Source organism: Trichoderma citrinoviride, assembly GCF_003025115.1.
Source record: "Trichoderma citrinoviride strain TUCIM 6016 unplaced genomic scaffold BBK36scaffold_3, whole genome shotgun sequence".
NCBI lineage: Eukaryota > Fungi > Ascomycota > Sordariomycetes > Hypocreales > Hypocreaceae > Trichoderma > Trichoderma citrinoviride.
Window position 1 is genome coordinate 896,699 of NW_020194711.1, and position 24,585 is coordinate 921,283.

At 56.3% G+C, this 24,585-nt stretch overlaps 10 protein-coding genes across 10 annotated transcripts; 4 read left to right on the forward strand and 6 right to left on the reverse strand.

The window, feature by feature from the left end:
* Nucleotides 1-387: 387 nt before the first annotated feature.
* BBK36DRAFT_1138789 (hypothetical protein) lies at nt 388-1,966 on the reverse strand (the record flags this gene model as incomplete). Its single annotated transcript, XM_024893265.1, has 2 exons — nt 388-1,595; nt 1,768-1,966. 2 exons carry the CDS (start codon nt 1,964-1,966, stop codon nt 388-390), a joined length of 1,407 nt encoding a protein of 468 aa, XP_024752008.1.
* A 1,084-nt stretch (nt 1,967-3,050) lies between these two features.
* BBK36DRAFT_1113184 (hypothetical protein) lies at nt 3,051-4,595 on the reverse strand (the record flags this gene model as incomplete). The annotated part of the gene is made up of 2 exons (XM_024889881.1): nt 3,051-4,077; nt 4,144-4,595. 2 exons carry the CDS (start codon nt 4,593-4,595, stop codon nt 3,051-3,053), a joined length of 1,479 nt encoding a protein of 492 aa, XP_024752009.1.
* Nucleotides 4,596-5,918: 1,323 nt separating this feature from the next.
* Nucleotides 5,919-6,834, reverse strand: BBK36DRAFT_2061 (hypothetical protein; the record flags this gene model as incomplete). The annotated part of the gene is made up of 2 exons (XM_024897897.1): nt 5,919-6,379; nt 6,450-6,834. The coding sequence occupies 2 exons, from the start codon at nt 6,832-6,834 to the stop codon at nt 5,919-5,921; spliced, it is 846 nt and encodes a 281-aa protein (XP_024752010.1).
* Nucleotides 6,835-9,332: 2,498 nt separating this feature from the next.
* BBK36DRAFT_1088321 (DUF1711-domain-containing protein) lies at nt 9,333-10,243 on the forward strand (the record flags this gene model as incomplete). Its single annotated transcript, XM_024888987.1, has 2 exons — nt 9,333-9,742; nt 9,811-10,243. Coding segments are annotated over 2 exons (843 nt in total), but the record flags the coding sequence as incomplete, so codon positions are not given.
* Nucleotides 10,244-12,847: 2,604 nt separating this feature from the next.
* BBK36DRAFT_1111805 (SPRY-domain-containing protein) lies at nt 12,848-15,237 on the forward strand (the record flags this gene model as incomplete). The annotated part of the gene is made up of 6 exons (XM_024889736.1): nt 12,848-13,650; nt 13,734-13,957; nt 14,031-14,158; nt 14,240-14,486; nt 14,552-15,034; nt 15,095-15,237. The coding sequence occupies 6 exons, from the start codon at nt 12,848-12,850 to the stop codon at nt 15,235-15,237; spliced, it is 2,028 nt and encodes a 675-aa protein (XP_024752012.1).
* An 825-nt stretch (nt 15,238-16,062) lies between these two features.
* On the reverse strand, nt 16,063-17,250 carry BBK36DRAFT_1112905 (hypothetical protein; the record flags this gene model as incomplete). The annotated part of the gene is made up of 3 exons (XM_024889853.1): nt 16,063-16,515; nt 16,599-16,919; nt 16,999-17,250. 3 exons carry the CDS (start codon nt 17,248-17,250, stop codon nt 16,063-16,065), a joined length of 1,026 nt encoding a protein of 341 aa, XP_024752013.1.
* Nucleotides 17,251-19,810: 2,560 nt separating this feature from the next.
* On the forward strand, nt 19,811-20,035 carry BBK36DRAFT_1113802 (hypothetical protein; the record flags this gene model as incomplete). Its single annotated transcript, XM_024889955.1, has 1 exon — nt 19,811-20,035. One exon carries the CDS (start codon nt 19,811-19,813, stop codon nt 20,033-20,035), a length of 225 nt encoding a protein of 74 aa, XP_024752014.1.
* Nucleotides 20,036-20,604: 569 nt separating this feature from the next.
* BBK36DRAFT_1191592 (NAD(P)-binding protein) lies at nt 20,605-21,607 on the reverse strand (the record flags this gene model as incomplete). Its single annotated transcript, XM_024896725.1, has 4 exons — nt 20,605-20,668; nt 20,747-21,434; nt 21,497-21,521; nt 21,578-21,607. 4 exons carry the CDS (start codon nt 21,605-21,607, stop codon nt 20,605-20,607), a joined length of 807 nt encoding a protein of 268 aa, XP_024752015.1.
* Nucleotides 21,608-22,330: 723 nt separating this feature from the next.
* On the forward strand, nt 22,331-23,304 carry BBK36DRAFT_48643 (S-adenosyl-L-methionine-dependent methyltransferase; the record flags this gene model as incomplete). Its single annotated transcript, XM_024898134.1, has 3 exons — nt 22,331-22,504; nt 22,550-22,849; nt 22,954-23,304. 3 exons carry the CDS (start codon nt 22,331-22,333, stop codon nt 23,302-23,304), a joined length of 825 nt encoding a protein of 274 aa, XP_024752016.1.
* Nucleotides 23,305-23,563: 259 nt separating this feature from the next.
* On the reverse strand, nt 23,564-24,580 carry BBK36DRAFT_1105638 (cysteine proteinase; the record flags this gene model as incomplete). Its single annotated transcript, XM_024889201.1, has 1 exon — nt 23,564-24,580. A coding segment is annotated over one exon (1,017 nt), but the record flags the coding sequence as incomplete, so codon positions are not given.
* Between the last annotated feature and the right edge of the window lie 5 nt (nt 24,581-24,585).

Here is a 24,585-nt window from a genome sequence, read left to right on the forward strand (position 1 = left end):
TCTTCTTCTACCCTCCTTCTTCTAATTACACCAATTCACTTGCAGGAACTTGTTTTCTTCATACCCCTCGAGCTGGCCTCTTCATTGGGTGTCGGATTTTTTGGTGGCGTTGGGTCGGATTGACAATTCACTTTGTTTTCAAGTGACTGATAGCATGTAAAAGAAATAAACAAAACATACATGCAAAGATTTCTTCTGGATTCACGTCTCCTAGCTCTCCATCCTTGACGGCTAGGAAACACCCTTCAGATCTCTGGACTTGGGCGGTTTCGTGTACATGTAGGCGTCTTGACTCAATTGATGGGCACCCGAAGCACCCAAGACAAGATCCCTCTCCTCCCGAATGACTTGTTCTGCCCTGTCTTTTTGTCATGAAAGCTATCAAACTCAAGGCCTATCCTTTTCGGAACCCTGATTCACGTCCGGCAAGGGTGGACTGGGCAATGGACTCGCCGGCGAAGGCATCATCATCGGCCAATTCCCCTCGGAACCATGCAACTCGAACCGCCCATCCAGCGTCTCCGGCGTCCTCAGCTCCGTGCCGCCAAACGCCATGCTGCTCACGCCCGACCTCGGCGACAGCACTCCCTCGCCGGAAACCTCGCTCAGGAGCTCCCGATCGGCGCCTAGCTCGACGGGAGGATGACGATGATGCTGATGATGATCCGGGGGGGCGGAGGACGGAGAGCGGAGGGTCCCCGCGTCGGTGACGGCGGCGCCGGAGGGCGTCACGGAGGACACCATTTCCCAGCGCTGGTGGCCTGCCGCGGCGTCGGGGGAAGAAGTCGTCGGTGCGATGGCCATGGGCGCGTCGTGTGCTGCCGGGCCGTTGTTGTTGTTGATGTTGTAGGGGCTCGCGTGCCGGGCTTTGCGGCGGCGGGTGAGGTAGAACCATGCCGCTGCTGCGACGAGGAGGCCGCCGCCCACGACGGCGCCGACAGCGATGCCTGCTTCTGCGCCGGGGGAGAGAGAGCCCGAGCCGCCCCCTCGAGAAGACGAGGAAGAAGAGTCATCGTCGCCTGCTGCTGCGAGGGTGCTCGTCGGCCCGCCCGTCGCGGTGGAGCAGTATCCCGATCCGCCAAACGAGGTGCACGCCTGGCCGTTGTCGCAGCAGCCGTTGCCGTCGGGGCACCGGAACTGGCTGGTGGTGCATCCGTCGTTGGCGACGACGGGCGTGAGGCCCGGCGGCGGGCTGGTCTTTGTGGACACGCAGTGGCCGCCGGCCTGGCAGTTGGAGTCAAAGGGGCAGCAGTTGCCGCCGAGGGAGGGCGCGCAGAGGTAGAAGCTGGTCTGGGGACAGGCGCGGCCGCAGCAGCCCGTGAGGACGGTTGTTGTTGTTGTCCTTGCGCCTGCTGCTGCTGCTCTGCTGCTGCTACTGCTGGGGAAGGATGATGTTGCTGTTGTTCTGGAGGAAGAAGAAGAGGAGGCTGTGAGGGTGATTGTTCGTGTGACGGAGCAGCGGACGGCGGTGGCCGGGCAGGGGTTGTCGGAGGTGCAGGCCTGGCCGATTGCGCAGCATTTGGGCTGGTTGGAGGAGTTGACGTAGCAGTAGCTGTTGTTGTCGCAGCAGCGGTCGCCGTGGCCGATGTCGAGGCCTTCAAGTGTGCATGGCCATTGTCAGCTGTTGTGTTGCGGTGATGGGGGGGTATGTAATATGGTGGTGAGACGACAGGAACGTGGGTGGTAGTAGTAGAGGCTGAAGGAGGAGGAGGAGGAGGAGGAGGAGGAGGAGGAGGAGGAGGAAGCCAGTCAATCATCTCGTCTTACAGCTGTGTGCGTCGTCGCCACACGATCCCTCGCGCTTGAACAGCGGATGCGACCTGTCGACGAAATACCGCGGCGTCAGTCCGTCCGGCACGAGCTGCTGCACGGCGGCGTATCTGCTGTCCCTGACGGCGGCGCTGGCGGAGGCGAAGAGGCCTGCGAGCGGGAGGAGGGGGATGAGGATGAGGGGGAGGAGCCTCATCGTGAGTCGGGCGACAGGGGCATCCTTTTTGTTCTATCTCTTCTTAACCCTCGCTTTTGATTGAACGGACTCTGGAAGTCAGCAAAGACCGCGACAAAATCTTTGAAGAGCGGGAGAAAAAAACAAGGAAAAGGAAGGAACTCGAGAAATCGAGAGAGGGTAGCAATGTTACAGTAACCTTCATATTAGGAAAGCCTTCGCAGCCTTGTGTGGCCCTGTCGGTCGGTGGCTGCGGGCAAGGACATGGGATTCTGCTTGGGGATGATGACGGGTGTTAGTGATGCAGCTAGAGAGAGGGCTCATGATCCATGCATGTTGCGACGCCCGTTTCCGGGTCTGCTATCCTCATTGAGAAAGAGGACCCTGCCGATGGGATGAAGGAATCAGTCCAGTCAGATGGGGGGATAGAGATGAGCTGCAGATGGGATTTGTCTATTTTGGCCATTCATCGTCCGTCTATATGTGCTTTCCCAGAATAAACACCATGTAGATCTGCTCCATCGCGGTGTAGAATCAACTCCCAGAATCTGTTATTCCACGTCTGCTTGCGGGCATCAGGACTTCTGATTTCTCGAACAAACCGGACATTGACCATATATTTACCCTTCCTTCATCCATACATATGTACCTACCAACGGATGGTTACGTGAGTGGATGCTGCTCTCTCTTTGTGGATGCGCACTTCATTTATTGTGCATGAACGGGGCCGTCTTTGCCCTGTCTCTCACCCCCCCGCTCCGGGTTTGGATGGGTCGAATGGTAGAGCTTTTCTTCTTGTCCTCATTCTGGGGGGGCCTCTAAAAATAAATACCATCGAGCTGTTGCGGAGGGAATAGGGATGCGTTGTTGGGCAGTTTAGGAGCATAAGTGCTTACACCACACCAGAGGGATATGCCTCCAGTTCCATCTTCAGCAGTAATGAGGGTCAACACCTCACATGTTGTGAATCTTTCTTTTTATTTGGACTACACAGCTTACAAACATGACATGGACAACTTGAGAAACAAAAGCCATCGCCCTACAATTTTCAAACACTGTCCAAGATCACAAGACAAAACCATTCTCAACCCGGTACAAGTTCCACCTACTCCCTCTTCACGCCTCTCTCAGCGCAAAACTTGTCCACCTCCTTCCGCAGGGTATCCCTCTGCCGCAGCGCCGCCTCCATAATGTCCTCGGCCACGCTGCCCAGGCCGTTCCGGTGCTTGGCCTTGGTCCGCTCATGCACGTCCACCATCTCCTTGAGCACCGCCTCCAGCTGGTTGGGCAGCCAGGTGACAATGGGGCTGCCGCCGGTGGCCGTAGGATGAGACGTCTGCTTGAGGATGTATTCCCTGGCGAAGCACCAGTGGCGCCAGCGGAAGTCTCGCACCTCGTTGAGGATCTGGATCCACAGGCTGCGAGACTGGCGCAGGAGCTCCTCGTGCTCCTCCGACTCGGGCTCGCCCTTGTAGCCCAGGGCATACGCCTTCAGGTCGAGTTCCTGAGAGCGGCCCTTGACGTACTGCAAGAAGGTCTTGTGGTTGCTGGGTCTATACTCGCGGAAGTCGTTGAGGATGGCCGTCAGGGGGGTGTCGGGCATCGGCAGCTGCAAGAAGTTGTCCATCAGGGGCACCATGGAGTCGTTGGCGCCAGACTCGCCGCGGAACGACATGGGCTTGTTGTCATAGAGGCCCTCGTACACAACGCCGTTGGGGAACATGGACTGCGCCGTGATGCCAAAGATAAAGGTGCGGAAGCTGGTGTAGTCTCGCGGACGAGACTTCCCCCACATGGTCTCCATGACGGCGTTGATCTTCTTCATGGCGGTGACGATGTCGCTGAGCCCTTCGTTGAAGGACCTGCGCTCCTCGATGCCGCCGAGACCAGAGCTTGCCTTGGAAGCCTCCTCCAGACAGCGCACGGTGGCAGCAACGAGGGGCCCAGAGTTCTTGACCATGTCGATGTGGACGAGAACGAAGCCGGCCTCGGAGGAGGTGGGATCGAGGCCGTGCTCAAAGGCGCGAATGAGGCGGATGTTGTCATACTCCAAGCCCTTGGAGGGATCCTCAAGGCGGTAGTTGTAGAGGGCATAAGAGCCAGCGTACTCCATGAAGGGCATGAAGCCAGTGCTGTGATAAAGAGGTCAGCATATTGTTCCATGACTCGTAACCCTAACCCTGAAGGACACGACTCACAGTTCGGCGCATCGAGCAATAGGACGAGCAATGTTCTTGGGTAGAGTCTGACGGCCCAAGCCATAGCTCTCCCCTCTGAGGAAGCGCTCATGGCAAGGCTCGAGAAGATAGGCCGAGGCCAAGAACGAGTAGTCCCGGTACAGGGCGTTCATCAGGGGCAGGTTGTCCTTGTACTTCTCCATCTCATCGGTGAGATCCGGAAACTTGGTGTCGACCTCGTCGCCAAGCTTGCTGTGGGCAAGGAGGCCGGGCTCGCCAGACAGAGTCTTGACGGGCATGCGCTGGAGGATGGACTCGAGCGGCTCAAACTCCTTGGGCAGCGTGGCGATGGGGTCTGCGCGGGGGAGGAAGCCCCGGGTGGTGGACACCAGGAAGGCCGGGAGGGAGTTGTCATCGGGACGGGCATCTGTGAGGACCTCGAAGGGAGGCGTGCTTGTGGCGATGGAGCCCATTGTGTAGGAAGTGAAGTGAAGTGAGGTGAAGGGGAGTGATGAGAGGTGATTGTGATGTGAGATGCGTGTAAGTGGTGATGGTGTAAGTGATGGTAGTGTTATAGAAGCTATACAAGAACGGGCTGGATAGGTTCAATAACAGAGATCTGAGGAGGGATGGGTGGCAAATTCTCAATCTGGCTCTGCTGAAGCTGAGAACTGTCGGACGACTTCCATCACCACTTCCGGGTCCGCGGCGCCGCCTAAGTACCCGGTGGCCGGAATGGATTCCGGCCACGGGTGGGGATGAGGTCACGACGCACGGCGGCGCGAAGCGGGTCGAGACCGCCCTTGTATCGTCTGTCGGCAGCTGATAGAGGAAGGTGTCGGGAGAGGGGAGGGCTAAGGGCGTTGCTTCACGTAACAGAAACATGGCGGAACGCCGTTATTGTCTCTTCTGGCGGTTGGAAAGGGGGGAGCATGACCACGCTGTACCGTGTGTGATGGCGATGGAGCATACTGTTGGTGTTTTGTATGTAAGTCGCCGTTATCTATCGGTTGAGACATGCTCGTGTGTAACGGTGCTTTGCTGGCGGTATATGGATAGAATGAGTCCAGCGTACGTCTGTATATCAGCATCGCCAGTATCCGATGCTCTCTCTGCATCCTCCTCCCTTGCCTCCCCTGATAAGGACTGATGTAAGACAGACAAGACGCCCAACTCCCTTCTGTGGGGGAGGGGCCGGACGCTCCAGCAGGCCTCGCCCCACAGGCTACCGATTCTGCCCGGCCCTTTTACTGGACCATTGGCCGGAATCATTCCGGCCACAGCGGCGAGATCGGACCCGGCCCCTTGCTTGAGCTGACCAGGCCAGGTACGCGCTGCTTTGCGGGCGCTGCCGCACAAAAGGCAAGTACCTCTTGTCGAATCGGCGGCTTCCGTGCAACCCCCGGTGCGCCCTCCGGCTCGTACAGGATGGACGCGCTGCGCGGCACTAGGACGGGGTAGGACGAGGGTTTCTGATAAATAGAAACTGTGTGATTCGTTGGCTTGGTAGGGTTGGGGGATAAGGAAGACGGATAATATCGGGCGTGGGAGAGGAATTTGGATATCCCACGGGTATTCACAAGGTACCTAAGCATGACAAAGAGAAACAGGGAAAGCAGTGAGGAGGAAGACAAGAGAGAGCACGAAGCAACCTTTCCATTTATCATATAACATGTCGAGACAAGATCGCCACTCCAAACGCCTTGTGTTATGTTCTCATCCCCTTGGCCGTTTGTTTTCCATCCGTTTCCCTTATTCATTTTCCGTCCATCCATCCATCCTTCATACGATACGAATCAAGCACCCCTCCACACCGTAAGGAACCCACTCGAGGCAGCCGAGAGCGACACTCGATGATAAGTCGCCGAAGCGTTGAAGCCAGGACCGAGCGGCGTGATTTCAGGCTGCTTTTTTTCAGCAACAACGTCTGTTGATGGCGGGCCGAAGGGCTGAGAAGGATGACTGTCGCTCGAGGCCGTGGCCTCTGCTGGGTTTGCGCTGGCTAGCATGTTGAAGAAAGGGATCATTGCCTTTGATTTGCTTTCCTGGTATGTTTCCGCATCAACAGTTCTGTCCATATTGGACGTCGGACTCGCTTCTGCCAAAATCGTGGGGAACGCCGTCAGCGTGAGTATCCTTGTGGGCATCATGGTGAGCGTCTGCGTAATCAGCGTCGTCAAAGTGACTATCGTGGTTGACTTCGTGGGAGCATCCAGATCTGCCGGAGCCTCCATGAACAAGCCTCCGACAGTAGCTGCTATGTGCGTTGTAAGCCCAGTGTCCGAAATGATGATTGTGAGGTGCTGTGTTGATGTATATAGACTTACTTGTCGGAGCAGCTGTTGGCTCACGGGTCGTCACGACAAGCGTTTCAGGCTTAGAAGGCGTTGAAGGCTCGGACTTGGATTCTAGAGAAGAGTCAGCTTTGGACAACATCATGTTAAAGATTTCTTCCTCGAGAAACTTGATCCTATCGAGGATGGTCTGCAAGTGGTGCTGGGAAACTTGGATCGTGGTCTCATGGCTCTCCTCTGCAGCACGCGCGGCGATCAACTTTGGAGCCTGGTGATACGGGGACATGTCAGCAGAGATTTGGTGAACATGTCTGTGATTTGGAAGAGCGGGATGGCTGTGATGAGGTGCTCTTCCACTGTGGTGGTGGGCGAAGCTCAGGGCGAGGCCGATGAGGGGAAGGTGCTCGAGAAGGACCATGGTGAGGGATGTTGTCAAAGTGATTGCAATGGAGATGTGAAGCTGAACGGATGGTGAAGCACTCGGTTGTTATGGGTTGAGGCAGGCTCTGGACGACAGAGACCTAATGCCCATGATATATATCAGCTGGGAGAGCGGGCCGTTGTGAGGAGCAACACATTCCAGCTGCTGCGATGGCGACCAAGTCTTGATGAGCGTGGCCTGGATTCCAGTCATTGGCAGCTCTGCTGTGCATAGGATGAGACAATGTCTTGGGCGAAGCATGTCCAACCCAACGGCTGCTCTTGGACAACAGGACAAAGCACATACGAGCCTTTGTTTCAGCTGTTGCACGATAAGGCGCACTTCTTATATGGATATTCGGTATAAGATCTGGTGCATCGAGACCACATATTCAACCATGCTGGCGTGAGAAGCTTTGACACCGGCCGAATGCTTCTCACCCGCCAGTTTGATGCTGTAATTCGTGCTGGTTCATCAACAGGCACAGCATAATTCAGTCTAGACAAATTGGCCGTTCTTCGCTCAAGAACACATTTTCGTCCGTGTAGGCAATTGTTCTCTGAGTGAGGGAATATAGAAATGAGCTACTGATATGATCGTCATGGGCTCCCGGCGATATGGCGAAGCTGCTGATGGACATCGATTAAGACCGCGTTATCAATCAGCTGATTGTTGGCAGAGGTCACATTTCCGTACGCATGAATGCTGTAGTGGTGGTTCACCAGAGACTCTCACCAAGAGGGAAGAAGAGAACATTTCAACTCGGGAGATTACTCATCGCATCAGATGACGTCGATGCCTTCTCGTGATTCAACATTGGGTAGTCACGACTGGGTAGGTAGGTGAGATATCGTCGGTAACTTCGGCTGCGCTCTAGAAGCCAGTGGAAAAGATGAAGTCATCCAAGGCAAACCGGTTTGCGTGTCCTCAATGCGGTGCGCGGTAACGATGGTTCCGAAATAACTCCAGCCTGCGTGGAAAGCCACTGTATGGAGAGGCAAAACGGGGCTTTGCTTGATCAATGAGGAGCATCTAATAAAATCAAGAGGTAAAATGGATTAAAGCCTCATAGCGCTGCGACGGTTGGCGCCATGGAGATGATGGCTGGTCCGGTGTCACGGAAGGAGAGCCAGTTTGTTGTTTTCTTTGGGGGAAAATTCCCGATCAAATTACTGCATCGCGACTCCAGGACTTGATCAGGACCTGGGAGAACCTGCGACTGCAAGCTTGTTGCTCTCTAGGAGGCGTTTTGCTTGCTGCCGAAACCAAACTACCTATCGAGTGGTGATGGATTGACGAAATGATTGCCAGGCCGGTGGGACGCGCCGGCTTCGGTTAACTGGAGATGGCTGCGAATAAGCCCAGCCCGGATTTGATTCATGGCGGTTGGTGAGAAAGACGGGCGGACAAAGGACTGGATTGGATCCAAGCCTGAGGCAAAAGCTGCAACGTCTTGCCCAAGGCTGTGCGTCAAGCTTGTCGAGCTCGAGATGCTTATCTAATCCCGGATGGCTCGACCAGGCCAATCAGAACAGCCCGATCCCAGGCATTTCCCAGGCCGGCGCAGGGCTAGTCAGCCTGGCACGCTGCTGATTGGCTTGTCGGAGGCTGATATAATGCGGGTAAAGAAGAAAAAAAGTAGAAGAAATAAGACAATTTTCAGCTCCAAGCGCCGTCTGAAATTCCAAAGCATCGCCCCTTCCGGACTGGCCGCCATACCCCGCTAGTCTTCTTCGGGAGCGGCCACTAAGCGCGGCACCTGAATCTTCCACCCCTCGCCCTTTTGTGTTGGAGCGTCACGGTCCTGACGAACAAGAAACCTCTGGGCTGCCCGATTTTTTGCGTTGTGCGCCGCCGCCCTTCTGGCCCGAAAAAAAAAAAAAAAAATAACGAGGATGAGACCAAAGGCCCCGAACCTTACGAGACAAGACCCCAGAAAATGAAAATCCCTCCGCCTCCCGCCGCCTTTCTTTTCTCCCCTTCGCCTTCTGTGTCCGCGGTCGCGATGCACCATTCGTGACATGACACTATCACCGCCGGCCTGCTAATATAGTCCAGAGTTCCAGAGTCGCCTTCGCCGCCGCTGCTTCTCTGCTGCTGCTCCACGCAAGGCCCCCAGACCCCCTGACCACCACGCCGGATCACCACCAGCCTTTAGGTATTAGCCCATCGCCCGTCGTCCAGAGCACCGCCCAAAAACCTGCGCCGCCTTCCCCGTCATCCTCCGTATTTTTGCTTCTGCCATCATCACCAGCCCTTCTCCTCTGCCTCTGCCTCTGCCATCAGCCAGCACGTCGCACCGTCAGCACCGCTCGCACCGTGCCATTGCCCACGCAAAAATCTTTCGTCGTCGCCGGCTCTTTGAGAAGGACCATTGTCGGGAAATCCTCAGAACGGAAGCATTTTGACTTGCTCGCTCGCTGCTCTTTGACCGAGAGAGAAGGAGAGAAAAAAGTGCAAAGGAAACAATAAATCATCAGCCAGACGCGATGGCTCCCGCCCCCAAGGCAGCCGACGCCCGACGCAAATCGGCGACCAAACACGGTCTGCTCGTCACCCTCAGCGTGCCGCCCGCCCTGCTACGCGACATCTTTCCCTCCTCTGTGTCCGTCAAGGAAGGGTCCGAGTCTCCGGCGTCCAAGAGCTCCAAGGCCAACTCAGAACCCAAGGAGTCGCCCGCCAGCCCCAGCGCGCTGGCCGTGTCTGCGGCTCCCTCGAATGGCGACGCTGCCTCCGACTCAAATGCTGCCACTCCGGCCGCCGAGGGCACGCCCTCCTCAACACCAATGCCACCTCCGACGACGAAGAAGGGAGTCAAGCGATCCGCCGCTGCCGTCAACGGCACCAGCAACGACGGCATACCCAAGCCCAGAGGCAAGCCGGGCCCCAAGAAGAAGCCCCGACTGTAAGTCTTTGCTAATACAATCACCTTTGACACGCCAACAAGTATGCTAATTGCATCGTCATTTACAGGGAGGACGGCACCATCGACCACAGTGGTGCGACGGCTCGCCCGTCTGCCCACAAGCTTGGTCCCAAGGCAAACCAGGGAGCCATCAACGCAGGCCTCCGTGCCCTCGACCGGTCTGGCAAGCCCTGCCGGAGGTGGGCCAAGGGCGGCTTCAAGCTCAAGAGCTTCACCGGAGTCGTCTGGGAGATCCCACGATGGACTGCTCCTCCGCGGACCGTCCCTGAATCTGGCGCCGAGGACTCTGCCGCCCCTTCCGCCGATGGCGAGGGCAGCAACAAGGAGAACAAGGAGACCGAAAACGAAAACGGCAACGAAAACGGAAACGAAGGCAACAGCGTTTCCAACAGCAACAGCGGTGTCGACGTCGAGATGCAGAGCGCGCCCAGCGTCCAAGCATCATCACCAGCTCCCGTTCCTGTAGCTGCGGCGTCATAATGCTGCGCCTTTTCGAGCTTTCTTTCTCACTTTGGTCTTTCACGACACCCACTTCTTCTGCTTCTTCATTCTTACTGTTCTTTGCCTCACTCCGTCGGCCTTCAGATGCCGCGCTTTACGAGGCACTCGTTTCCTTCAAACCTAGAAAAAAATCGGGCTCGGCTTCTGTTTCTTGTTTCATCGGCCCCGGGGAACGGGGCACTCGGGATATCCCTTTAATATTTGTGCCTTTTTGATAAAGCGACAGTGGTCAGCCGTCGCTGGCGTTGGACGGGGGAGCATCTGGCGGTCCTCGAGGGACCTGCGCAGACTGGAGTATCAGGATCATTTGTCGGCGTAATTGCATGTATTCAAACGGTTTTACACAGGTTCTCGAGAGTAAGGTAGATAGGGTCGGTAGTGTTCAGCCGGCTGCGGCAATACAATTATTTCTTTCGCGGTCTATGCAGGCGGTGCCTCTATGTCACGATTTCTGTTGAGACACGGTGAATGCATCTCTGCTCTTGAAGCATCGGCATATGGCCACAGTCTCGTAATATGCGATGTCTGTCATGTTTCTAATATAGGACATATTCGAGACGACGATGAATGGTATTGCGCAGGAGCAGCGAGACGAATAAGCGTAACAGAGGGGAAGCGCGCTGCTCCTTCAGCGACCAATCTCGCCTCCTCCTCATTTTTGCCTGATTCGTTTGCACTCAGCTTACCTGCCTGATGGTGAGCCATTTAATTTTCTCTACCTTACTCTGTTCAGATCTGGATTTTGCTTGGCTCAGCTTTTTCTCGCAAATGGGCGTGGCGTGGCGTCGCCGTCGGGCCAAGGTTCAAATGAAGGGAGCCGAAAAAGTTACACATATCTTCTCCCTCACTGTGTCCAATTCCAAGCGAAAGGGTTGATCTGTTCACTCTTCTTTCACCACGGGCCGCGCAAGTCACAGCTTTCATAGACGATTTAGGTATGGAAAGGCCTTTCGGGGGTTTGTTTCAAAGGCGGGCTTATACGTTGCATCGGCGGCTGCTCATCTTTCGGAACTTGACTTAATGATGCTCCGCTTTTGAAACCTGGGGCGCAATGGAGGAATAGAATGAAGGAGGTTTGATGCTCAATTCGCTTGATTCTTGAGTTTTGACGGAAATGGACTTGCTGGCTCTTCTGCTTTCGGGCAAGAGATTTTGCCTCGCTCGTGTCATTGTTGCGCTGCTGATTGAAGGGACGTCGGGACATCGCGTGCTTTAATGTGGCTTAGTCATGGCTCTTGGGATGTGGTGCTAGGCCGCGTTTGGATGGCGGAGAAAGGTGGCAGCTAAAACTTTCTGCTTACTAAGGCAGCCGGATGAGGGCGCTTAGGTCAGCAGGTTGGTCTACAAAGGTGCTCGTTCTGTGTCCGACGAGGTTGACGCGATCTGGGAGTACCTTGTCTCTCATCTTGGGTGACGGGTTGATTGTAGGAGAGTCGATCAGTCCGCACTGATTCTCTCCCTGGAATAGTATCATTCTCAACAGCAAGGTATTTACTGCGGATGCAAGATGATCTCAACACACTTCGGTTATTCATACGGAGTTCTGCCGATAAAGCGCATTCAATGCCGGCTCGGATACGGCCCTGAGCAACAGACAGGTGATCCATGCATGTACAGTCCAGTACCGGTACAGGTAGCGAGAAAACAAGGAACTCCCCGTACAGACGCAGCATTGGCTGGGAATGGCATCATGTGCAGTCTCGGAATAGCAGAGCAGGCATGTCATTCCACGTCTGCATCCATTCAGCAACTGCTCGTCCCCGTGATAAAAGGCGGCACTGGTGTAAAAGCACCTATCCATTCTATGAAGCTGACCTGATGGATCAGCGCCGGGCCAAGGCTTACCTTAAGCGCTGCCCGGCGGCTCCACCCCCTACACGACCAGTGCTAGCAGTGCTAGAGCGTGCATGACAGCGACTCGACTCATCCATCGCCCTTCCGGCTCAGCAGCTCCAACGAACGTTGACCTGCCTGCACCTCCGCCCCGATCGATGCCAGCGACGCCCGCGCCCAACAGCAGGCTTGCCAGCTTGTCGAGTCGATTTTCAGCACATTGCTGCCCTGTGGCCTCTGTATCTTACGTAGCCGCAGCGCCCAAGACCGTCAGAAGGCGGGCTGCTATCAGCTTGTCGGCCCGCTTCGCCGCGCCCCCTCCCTCGATCCGCCGTACCGCATCTTGAACCGGCCCATTCTCACTCCATCTCTCTCTCTATCCGTCTTCTCTCCGCTCTCCTCTCGACTTTTCTTTCTTTAGAATCCTACCTTGACTACACGTCACCGGCCGAAAACCCTTCTTCTCCTCCCTTGCGTGGCCACGTCCCGTGATTGCGCATTCAAACCCCCCTCCCGCGTCATTGCTTTTCCCCCAGCCATTTCTAAAGCTGTATACGGCTTGTATACGGACGCCGGACCTGGAACGAGCGGCGCGCGTTGACTGAACCTAAGCTTGTTGGAAGCTGCTTCAGTAGCTGAGCTGCTCGCTAGCCAGGCACGACTCCCCCTCCATCGATCCTCCAGTCTTGGGATCGAGGCTTTGCCCTTTCCTTCTTGATCCGCCCTCCCCTTCTTGTCCTTTGCCTCGTCATGTCTAGTCCGGAACCGCATGGCTCATCTGGCTTCACAGACTCGGAATCGTCTGCTGAATCCCCCGACTACCAACAGCATCAATATACGCCCGCCCACGATCCCGCCCCCCGCGGCGAGAGAGGCAGCAGCTACAACTTCTACACGCATCCCGCCCGAACGTCGGTGCTAGACGCCAACGGTGAACTGCTCCTCGATCCCACGCTCCGTCTCGGGCCTGCGGCGGCCGCCAACTCGACCGATATGGAACACCAACAGACGCCCCACGGGGACATGAGAAACATGTGGAGGCCCATCGGCAGCCTGCCGTCCTTTTCTCGAGCATTCGATTTCCTGGCGTCAGACTCCAAGGAGGTCGTAGCAGACGTCGAGCCGTTCTTTGTGCCGTCATATCTCAGGGGGTCGGCATACCTGCAGAAGCTGGAAGAGGCGCACAATGCCAAGCTAGAGGCCCAGAAAGAGGGCAAGCGAAGCAAGGAGGACGGGCAGGATCTCGGCTCGTCTGGCCTCGACGTATCGCCGCTACCTCCCGGCGGACACAGAGGCATACTACACACCGTCCTGGAGAGGACGCCGTTTGACGGCGAGGACAATTTAGCGCCGCTGCCGACACGCCTGAACGCGGGGGACATGTGGACTTCGCTGGAAGTGACTCCGGACATGCTGGGCGTCAAGTATGCTGGACCTAAGGGTCACCACGACCGCGATCACGAAGCTAGTGCCATTCGGGCGAACCACTACATCCCTCCCCAATGTGGGATATACTATTTCGAGGTGCAGATCATTTCGGGCAGACGAGACGAGTATGTGAATGAATCAATCTCTGTTCGGGAGCCGGGCGGGCCATGCCGTCGACGAGCATCTCGCTAACCGTGGGCCACTTTAGCACTACCGTTGCCGTTGGTTTCTCTACTAGGAATGCAGCACTATCACGGCCTGTTGGTTGGGAGCCGGAATCTTGGGGGTACCACGGCGACGATGGCCGGTGTTTTACAGGTCAGAACATCGGGAGGCCCTTTGGCCCGGTGTTCAACACTAGTGACGTGATCGGGTGCGGAGTCAACTTCAAAGACCACACGGCCTTCTTCACCAAGAACGGGCAGATGATTGGTGCGTGGTTTGCGACATTGTCCGTGGTGACACCCGTACTGTATACTAACAGCGTGTGCTTGCAAACAAACAGGGGTCGCGTTCCACGACGTTACAAGGAGCAATTTATACCCAGCCATCAGCTTGAAGAAGCAATACGAGCAAGTGAGGGTCAATTTCGGACAGTCACCGTTTGTCTTTAACATTGACGACCTGATGAAGGTGCGTTTTTCCCGGGATTTGTCTCGGTGATTTGCATAAGAGAGCGGGCAACTGACGCAAGAGGGGCGGCGGTCTCAACAGGAACAACGACTCCAGATCCAGAGGGCCATATCGGTGGCGGACACCTCGCAGCTCGAGCCCGGCCTGTCCGAGACGGATCTCATCCAGGCGCTGGTGCTGCAATTTCTTCAGCATGACGGCTACGTGGAGACGGCCCGCGCCTTTGCAGAGGATTTGAAGCTCCAAAAGGAGGCCCTGAACATGAATCCCGACGTGACGGTGGACGGCGTCAGCATAAAGGACGATGAGGATGCTAATAACCGACAGCGTAGGTTGCCTTGACTCGAAGCGCGCGTCGCCGATCAAAAGAGGTGCTGACCCTCGTGTGATTAGGAATCCGGCGAGCGATACTAGACGGAGAGATAGATCTGGCGCTTAAGTACACCAACACGTATTATCCGCAAGTCCTCCGCGACAACGAGCAGGTATACTTTAAGCTTCGATGCCGCAAATTCATTGAGATGGTGCGCAAGGCTGCCGAGCTGGCCATGAAGTACGACGGCAAAGGGGGTAACGAGCTCGGCCAAGAGATGGATCTGGATGTTAACAGCAGCCACGGCTGGGGAGGCAGCATGGAGACGGACGGCGGGGATCACTTGGCGGAGCTGGCAAAGTTGGAAAATAAGATGCTGAGCTATGGTCAGGCTCTGCAGGCGGAGTATGCCGGCGACCCCAGGAAGGAGATTAACAAGGCGCTGAACGAGATCTGGGCGCTGGTGGCATACAAGAATCCGCTTAAGGAGCCGCAAGTGAGCCACCTGCTGGATGGTAAAGGGAGAGTGACTGTTGCGGAGGAGTTGAATTCTGCCATCCTATGTGAGTCCCCTTTGCTTCTCTTTTCCTTGTCGCTGTTCTTGCTAACACGCCTGCTGTTAGCATCTCTTGGAAAGTCATCACGGGCGGCATTGGAGACGTTGTATGCGCAGACCAGCGTGCTGCTGGAAGAGCTGCGCAAGGATGGCGGCTCAGGAGCATTTATCACGCTGCGGGATGTGGTAGATAGCATTCAGCAGGGTTGACAGAAGTGAAGAAAACGACCCCAGCGCTGTTCACGTCGCTCCAGCGGTTTCTCTGCCCCCCTCTCGTTTCTCCTCTCAGCTGGCCTTTGAAGCTTTCCCGTGTCTTTGGAGTTTTGGTGCTTGTATCTCCTCTCCATACTGTGCCCCGGCCTTTATTTCTCGTTTCATTTCTTGCGTTGGCTCACCCCTCTTACATCCATTCCTTTTGGGTTGCCTTAGGCGTTTGTATTTAGGGTACGAGCATTCGGTAGCAAGTGGATGTATCCGCCATCTGGAGGAACAGGCACGGGTCACTACTTAATACTACCTCGCCGATATATGGACGCTTTGCATACCGTTACCTTGACCGAGGGGGTGTAGGAGATGTCTCTTATTGTTGTTGTTGACTGATTCACAAGCGAGGGGGGCTTTAGCGTGATGTCCTTGAGTGAGGTGGTCATGGGTAGCTTCAGGTAGATAGTCTATGCAAGCTGATTGACGGGGGCTTTTTCAATGTCAGCGTGTATATGATCTAGAGCTGTCTTTGTCCTTTTTTCTGAATATTTGTAGTTTTGATTTTACTAGTTTAGTTGGTAGATGAGTGGATGGACTGTGTGGTGATTGTGGCTTTTGGTTACTTTTCATGACATTCTTTTCACGCTTCTTTGCTCTCTACTTTGATACTACATGATTGTTACATTGGGGGGAGGAGTTTGGCTTCCTCGCTCTAGGTGGCTACTTCACATGGCTAGACCATCTCTGTCGGTTTCTGGCGTTCTTTTCGACGTCCATCGCGATGCCATTGATGGAACTGCTCTAGCACGCTGCTGCTTCGACACGCTTCATTCAGGCCCAGCACCGCTCATACAGCCTCCTCCTATGGCTCACCAAGTTGTCAAACCCAGCCAGACACTCCCCAAGCGGGTGGTGGTGGTGGTAGTTCAGATGACCCCCCTCCCCCTCCGCTTCCGCTTCCGACGCCCAGCCAAACCCATCGTCCAGAACCAGCCACGTGTAAGCAAAGACCTCGGCGTCGAAGAGCCCCGGGTCGGGACGGCCAAAGAACCACTCGTCGTCGGCGAGGAGGGTCGAGAGGGCGCGCAGGGCGTCTGCGGCGTCGGCGAGGAGCTGCGGCGGGGAGATGCCGGCGGGGGCGGGGGAGCGCGTCGTCTTTAGGATCTCGGCGGTGGCGGCGTCGCGGAGGGCGTGGAGGGCGGGGAGGTGGAGGATGCGGGAGGGGGGCAGGTAGAGGGATTTGAGGAGGGGGGTGTTTGATGGGTCGAGGTAGAGGGAGTAGAGCTTGGAATGGCACACGTTAGCTGTAGGAGATTCTTGACGATGGGACATGGGTTGTTGGAGAAAGAGGGGGATTTCATGTTTACCCATGCGGGACGAAGACTTTGGGAGAGGAGGGCTTCGTAGGCTTCGGTGCGGGAGGCGGGGGCGGCGGGGGAGAGGTCGGCGGTTGAGTGGTCTTGGGCGTAGCGGTGGATTTTGGCGCCAGTGAGAGGGATCGTTGATGTTGTTGTTGTGGTCTTGTTGCTGGTGGGAGCTGCAGGCTTTGTTGATTCTGAATCCTTCTCGGACGTGGATGCCGTTGGTGTTGTTGTTGGGGGGAGGAGGAAGGGCAGGGCGCCGGAGGGAGAGGCGTGGTTGTTGGAGGGGACGAGGTCGACGTCTACGCCGGCAATGCGGAGGAATGTCTAACGGTTGAAGAAAAGATTTCAATTGATATTGATGCTTATCGTGAGATTGAACTTGGGAGGTGTGTGTGTTGCTTACCTGCCACTTGAGGCACTGGGGATTGAAGCTCGGCCGGCCATTGGCGGCATCCTCCCACGATCTCGCAAAGACGTACAGACGCGGCCGGTCGCGAGACGACGACGACGATGACGATGATGATGATGATGCCTCGGGGCTGCGCTCGGGGAGGGCCTCGGGCGGGAGGGTGGCGAGGGGGAAGAGCTTGAAGAGCTCGCGGACGGGGGCCGGGACGGCGAACCAGCCCGGGCGGGAGGACGGGGGGCCGGCCATGTGGTGAGGATCGGGGGGATGTTGTCCGGGGGTGTGTGTGTGTGGCCAGCGCCGGAAGGCGGGGGGAAAGTATGGGGGAATTTCCTTGTTGATAGGCCACCTGAATTGGATTGGTTCGCCGGTCTCGGAATGTTGAATGGGATGTTGGCGAGGGTGGAGGCGAGATGCCAATTGTCGCTTGTGAGGCGAGGCTGGGAAAAGTGGAAGAAGAATCCTGAAAGCTTCTAGAAGGGCGTTGCTCCTCGGGAGAAATCTCGGAGCGAAAACAACCTATTGGATTTCATTGACAAGTGACGTGTGTTTGTGCGAAGGTCTGCCGAACTTGGGAAGCGGGGCGGCAGACGGGCGCCGAGTTGTGGGGGCCCCAAGGGTCTGTTTTACTGGATTTGTACATGTTTTGTATGTGAAGAAGATGGAGAAGAAGAAGGCATTTGGGCTGTCGTTGTAGCCTTTGTTACTACTGGGTTGTAGACCAAATGTAGATGCCCATCCTTGTGAAATGCCGGCAGGTGGTGGTGGTGGTGCTGATGCAACAACGAACGAACATCCAACACGCAGCACAACATTCTTGGAGAAACACAACACCCACGGCATTCAGAATCAGCTCATTGTCCACAATTGCCAGCCCGGGCCGCACAACCCACAGCGCTGCAGCCGCCCGTGTCGTGTCATGCAAGTCCAGCTCGCAGGAGTGGGGGAGCGAAAGGAAAGGAAGGGGGAAAAAAAGACGGAAAGGAAAAGTTGTATGCAAAGTGGTTCTCTAGGCCCGGAAACTAGGTAGTCGACGATCAAGGAGAAAAAAAAAAAAAAAAAAAAAAAAAAAAAAAAAAAAAAAGAGGCGCGCGAGTCGTGGCCGATGCTTTTTCTTCTCCATTGTATTCGGGCCTTATGAAAAGGTAAAAGAAAAACCCCCCTCCCCTCAGCGTCGTTCTCCCGCAATGGTCCGTGTATTGTGGTTGGCTCGGTGTCTTTTCTCCTCGTTTTTCTGTCTCTCCCCCAGTCTCCTTCTCCATATCTTGTCGTGGTGGTTTTTGGGGGGAGGCAGACGCTTGGCCTCACCGCTCCTTGGGACGTGCGAGGAAGAGGACAAGGGCCAAGGGAGACGTTTTCTATGTTGGCCTGTGATGGTTGTTGTTACCTTGGCTGGCAAGACTGGCCTCTCTTTGGTGTTTGTCGCTTAACATGGAGGTGGTAGTAAGGTGCCATTACCTTGCACTTACAGACTGCATGTTTAGTAGACGTGGACGCACATGTCAAAAGACAGCGCAGACCCTGACCAGGGCCTGAGGACCCTGAATGACCGGGGGTCTTGGACCCCGATGCCCGACGGCATGCTCCTGCTAGTACTACTGCTGCTATTTAGAAGTACATACTAGGTGTTTGTTAGAACGTTACATGGTCGGTTTAGCTGGAGCCAAGGCAAGAGAACAAGAGCAGCAGAATGCTTCTGCCTAGACTAGACATTTTGGCTTGTGTCGTCTGGCTGTTGGCTGCTCCTCGGCGCTCCGCATTTCGGGATCGGTTAATCCGATCGGTTTCCTAGGCCCTTTTCCTCGTTCTTGGTACCTTGCGTAAGGTAGGTATGGTACGATACCTGATGAACACCAGCTCTCGTCGCATTGTCCACGACCGAGCCTATGCACACAATGTGGCTGCGTCTCATTCGGTGCCGAGGGAATGCGTGTAACGGCAGTTGGATGTAATTATAGCACTGAATCAATGTATTGGTCGTGTAAGTAGCAGAGTGCAGCTGTAAGTGAATGAAGCGTCTGGTCTTTTGTCGACGCTGAATCAACCCTCATCCTGTACATGTCAAGGAAATGCCGAGGCAAACCCGGCCCAATCCCCCCAAAGTCCCTTTTCCCCGTAAAACGCCAGCTGAAGTACTCCGCGTTAGTGTGTGCCGTGGCTGCTGCACCTGTCGTCATATGTAAGAAGAGGAGGTGGAATAAGGTAAGAAGAGCCAAAGAGCACTGATTCTGTTCCCTCCCCACAAGCCACGGGGATCCAGAACATCAGTTGACGGCCCTTTTTGGCTGACCTGACCTACTAGTGATATAATAAGTAGTTGCCTAGATAAAAAGGAGCGCGCATCCTCTTTTTTCTCACTCTATCCACCCGACAATTCTCTTATCCACACCTTTTCTCTTTTTTTTTCATTCTTGCCTTTTTCACCTTGGATTTTCAATTCTAGACCAGGAGAAGACGGAACAAGACGACGCTGATTCACAGCTTTGCTTGCAACAATCACCGACGACAAGAGTCACTGTTACTCCATCCTACATACATACGCGCGAGACATCCCTCGGCTGAATTCGTCCAAAGAGTCGCCCGTTTGGGATAGCAGGAGCCCGTCGCTTACACACCTCCGGAATCGTCATCACTTTGGAATACACTCGATTCAATTCATTCCTCAACCCTCTTCAACAAATATCGACCATTTCTCTCTCCATCGAGTCCTGCTGGCCATCACCACCAACTGGTATCGCATCACCAACCATCAAACAGTCTCTCTCTCTCTCTCTCTCTCTCACACTTCCATTCAACAAGCTTCAACACCATGGACGCCTCCACCTCCGCCGCTTCCTCTTCATTCTCCTCTTCAGCATCCTCCTCCACCAGGCAATCGCCCAGCACCTCCGCCGCCGTCATGGCGCCCGCCCCCGTCCAGGCCAAGGTCCCCTCGACCGAGCCCTTCCTCAAGGACTTTACCCTCGTCGCCGAGGCCGCCAAGCGCGCGCAGGCCGCCGTCATGGTGCGCGACTTCGCCGACATGGGCCTTTGAAGCAGCCCGGCCTGTGCTTTTTTGGCTTCTCAACCTCGATTACGCACTCTTCGGGGCCTCTTTCTTGGGGTATTACATGAGGATCCGCTCGGGGCGCTGATAGACCTGATTCTATCTCTTCCGATTTTTTTTTTCGTGTTCTTTGTGTCGTTCCATATACACGGGGTCTGGCGTTGGGATTGCGACAGACTACACAAGTCTGATTTTTTTTTTCCTTCTCCCTTCTGGGGCTCAACGGGTTTCTTACAGATGGATGGGAACGGCATCGGGTCTGCTGGGGGAAGTCGGGACATTGGATACACACACAAGTCTGTCACTGCTGATTTTGCGTTATTGATTTATTGGGCTTGCTTTCTTCCTGGTTTCTCTCGCATCGCACATATAGCCAGCTATACATACCCGCACCTTTTTGCTAATAATGGAATTTGTACGAGGCTCCGTCATGGACGCCTCTCTTGAATCAGCCCTTCAAGCTCCCGCTTCCGTTTGCGTGGTGTTTCACAATGACTATCTGCCCTGATGATGAAAGCACTGCAGATGATGATGCTTGATGCATAAGAGACTTGCCCTCACAGCTTCGATACATGAGACGCCCCCCCGTCCACCCGAATCATGGCCCCATTGCAAAACGCCCTGTGATTCACATCACAAGTCAGCACTCATTCACGACGACCATACAAGGATCAAGAAAACAAAAGTCTCAAAACTCACCCAGCCCGGCTCGCCAGAAACAAACTCGCCCCCGCCACGTCCTGCGGCGTCCCGATCCTGCCCCTCGGCATCTCCTCCATCAGCGCGTCGCCCGCGGCCTCGAGCGTTGCCCGCATCATCTTGGTGGCAAACGGCCCGCACGCGAGCACGTTGCTGGTGACGTGCCGCGGCCCCAGCTCCTTGGCCAAGACGCGCGACATGTGGTGCAGCCCGGCCTTGCTGGCGGCGTAGGCGACGTTGGACACGGTCGGCACGCGGATGCCGTCGATGCTGCCGATGTGGATCAGCCGCGCCGGGTCCTCGTGCGTGCCCGCCCGCTCGAGCAGCGGCAGGCACAGCTGCGTCAGGGTGAAGACGCGGTGCAGGTTGAGCGTGAGCACCTTGTTCCACGCGTGGTCCGGGTGCGAGTCGATGTCGGCGCCCCACGCCGCGCCGGCGTTGTTGACCAGCACGTGCAGGCCGCCGGGCTCGAGCTCCGTCAGCCGCTTGGCGAGGGCCTCGCACTGGGCGAGCTCCTGGAGGTTCGCCGGCAGGGAGTGTGCAGAGCCGCCGCTTTGGCTTTGGCTGCCGAGCTTGGTGAGCTCGGCGGCGGCGGAGTCGCAGGCACGGGCGTCGCGGCCCGTCAGGTAGACCTTTGCGCCGTTGGTGACGAAGCCCTCTGCGATCATCCGCCCGATGCCTTTGGCGCCTGGGGAGCGAGAGAAAAGAAAGTTAGCTTCATTCATTGCGGAGGAATTGAGATATACGTGCCTCCAGTGACGAGGACGACTTTGCCCTGTGTGACGACGCGTTGGTGAGTCTGGTGATGGTTGTTTCATAGGGAGAACGTACCTTGACGCTGAACAGGCTGTTGAGATCCATGATGAATGTACTATGCAAGGAGATACAATGACAGTTTTCTGTTTCAATCAACTCAATATAAAGCAAGAAATGAAGCAGGCATGACGAAAGCAAAGCCCAGCAAAGGAGAGGGCGAAATCACCATGTCATTCAAGCTGACAGTCCAAGCCGAGGCTCAGACGGCTGTGACGCCTTACTTTACTGTTACCGAGCAAGCTTATCAGAGCGCTTTCGGCAGGCGGTCAGCCGCCCTTCTTTGCGTATTTACCCCCCGGGGTCCCCACCTCCGCAGACGCCACGGGGCTTATCGATAACGCAGCTCTTGCACGGGTTTGGGTAGGCAACCGAATTGGCCTATGAAAGACCCGAGGTCTTGATAACAGGTACAACTTCGGATTCTATCTGTCTTTGCTTTCCTGAGAGAAGAATAACAGCATTTGTTCCTTGATGCCGTTTGACGGATGGCAATAATCATATTAGATACGGAAAGTATGTCGACTCACTTCCCTTCAATGAACATGATTCGATTACTGAACCGCGGCAGTATTATCGAACACATACGAGCTAAATATAAAGCAGTGAATCGGCCAAACATCCCACCACCCCATCCTCCCCATCACGACTCCAACAGCAACCAAACATAAACCCACGCTTCAACCCAAACCTCCCTAATCAGACACATCACCCCAGCCGACAATTCCTTCCAAGTCCGCCCCTCACCCATCCTCGCTCCAGATGCCCGCAATGACCGACGGCCCAACCCGCCTCCGCGACACCTTCGCCTCCAAGCCCGTCTCCGCCCACAACGACGCCTGGGACGCCCTCTACGCAGACTCCTTCCACCCCTGGGACCGCGCCGGGCCCTCCCTCGCCCTCGCCGACCTGCTCGCCCAGCGGACGGACCTGATCCCGCCCTCGGTCGAGCCGCCACGGCGCGACTCCTCCTCCTCCTCCTCCGGACAGCAACCGCGCCGCCGCCGCTTGGCGCTGGTTCCCGGGTGCGGCCGCGGCCACGATGTGCTGCTGCTGAGCGCGCTGGGCTACGACGTCGTCGGCCTGGACTACAGCCCCCGCGCGCTGGAGCTGGCGCGCGAGAACAAGGAGCGGGCAGATGCCGAGGGGAGGTATGCCGAGTACGGTGACAAGGACGGCGGCGGCGGCGTCGGCAGCGGCCGGGTGACCTGGGTCTCGGGCGACTTCTTTGGGAATGGCTGGCAAAGCGACGCGGGTGCAAACAAGTTTGACCTGATATTCGACTACACGGTGAGCAACAAAAGAAGGAGCAGAAACTGAACAGGAGACAGCAGGCAGCTCTAATAATTTGTGTCTATACGCTGACATGATCCCCCCTCCGCCACCAACACCAGTTCCTCTGCGCCCTGCAGCCCTCCGAGCGCCCGCGATGGGCGAAGCGCATGTCCCAGCTCCTCTCCCCCGGCGGCCAGCTCATCTGCCTCGAGTTCCCCTCCGGGAAGCCCCTGTCCCTGCAGGGCCCGCCCTGGGGCGTCTGGCCCGAGGTCTACGAGGCGCTCCTCGAGCACCCCGGCGAGCCGATCGAGTACGCCGACGACGGCAACGTCAAGCCCGGATCCGTGCCCCGGCTGCCTCACCCGGACGGGCTGCACCGCGTGTGTCTCGTCAAGCCCCGGCGGACGCACAAGGCGGGCACGAATGAGGACGGGAGCGTCAGGGACTTTATCTCCGTGTGGTCTCGGTAGTTGGCGATAGTTTGCTGGTGTATTGTCGTTTGGAGTTGGTACTGGAAAAGGGCGGTGTTTTGATTCGGGAATGCGGCGTTGTGATGTCTTCTGCAAATAAAGGTGTGGCGGTAGAATCAGTTTCGGAGAGAATGGGCGAGGCTGGCTTCTCTTCCTCACAGTTGAGACAAGGGAAAAAGTGACCCAACAGACGGGCGATATGAACCGAGAAATCGCATCAATGCCTCCCCAGTCATTCGTCCAGATGGGCTCAATCCGCAGTCGCCGTCGTAGCCGTCGCCCTCCTCAGGGAATTGTAGTGCTCTCCCAGCCCGTATCCGTGCCGATAATACGCCAACCACAACGTCTTCATGCCGTCTCCCTTGCCCTCCTCACCATCCCCAACAATCCTCTCCGTCCTCCCGTCCTGAATCACCCGAATCTCGACCCCATACCGCCTCGCCACGGCAATCAGCTCAAGCTGCCCGCCCCACTCCGCAGTATCCCTCATCTTGCGCACGTAATCCCCCAGATCCTCCTCCAGAAAGGGCGCGAAGTCATCCGCGTGCGCCTCCATGTACCCCGTCGCCGCCTTCCGTATCGTCTTGTACGCAGGCTCCTTTTCCGTCTCTGCTGCTGCTGCTGCAGCAGCAGCATCATCATCTCCGCTACCGCTGAGGGGAATGCCGTTGTGGGAGAGCTGGTCCGCCAGCGCGGAGAACAGGCAGTGCCCGTCCGGCTGGATGTCCTTCTCGCTGAGCCCGTGCGCCGTAAACTCCTTCTTCATGTACGCGCTCTCCTTGGCCCGGTGGTCCGTCATCGTCGAGGCCTCCTGTTCGGCGCTCAGCATCGCGGCTTCGTGCTCCGCCGCGCGTCGTGCCATGCGCTCCTTTTGTCGGTTCCGCTTCTTGCCAGGCTGCTGCTGCTGCTGCTGTTGCCCTTTCGTACCGCCGCCGTTGGTATCCAGGGTTAACTTCGAGGTCGCTTCGTCTAGTTCTTGTGTCATTGTCGTCGTCGTCGTCGTCGTCGTCCCGTTCATCGCCCCGTCCTTTTGTTGTGATATATCCTCCTGCTCTTGCTCTTCCGGCTCAGCAGCATCCTCAGCCTCTCCGTTCAGCGCCGCAATCTCGGCAGCCTGCTTCTCCCTCAACTGCCGCTCCATCTCCGCGCACTCGTCGTTGACGCCCTTGCGCGTCTTCTTCGTCGCGTTCTTCTTCTTGTTCGTGATTCTCCCCTGCAGGTCTTTGAGTTCGCGCCGGTGCCGCGCCTGCATCTGGTCTAACGTCTCCGCCTCCATTTTCT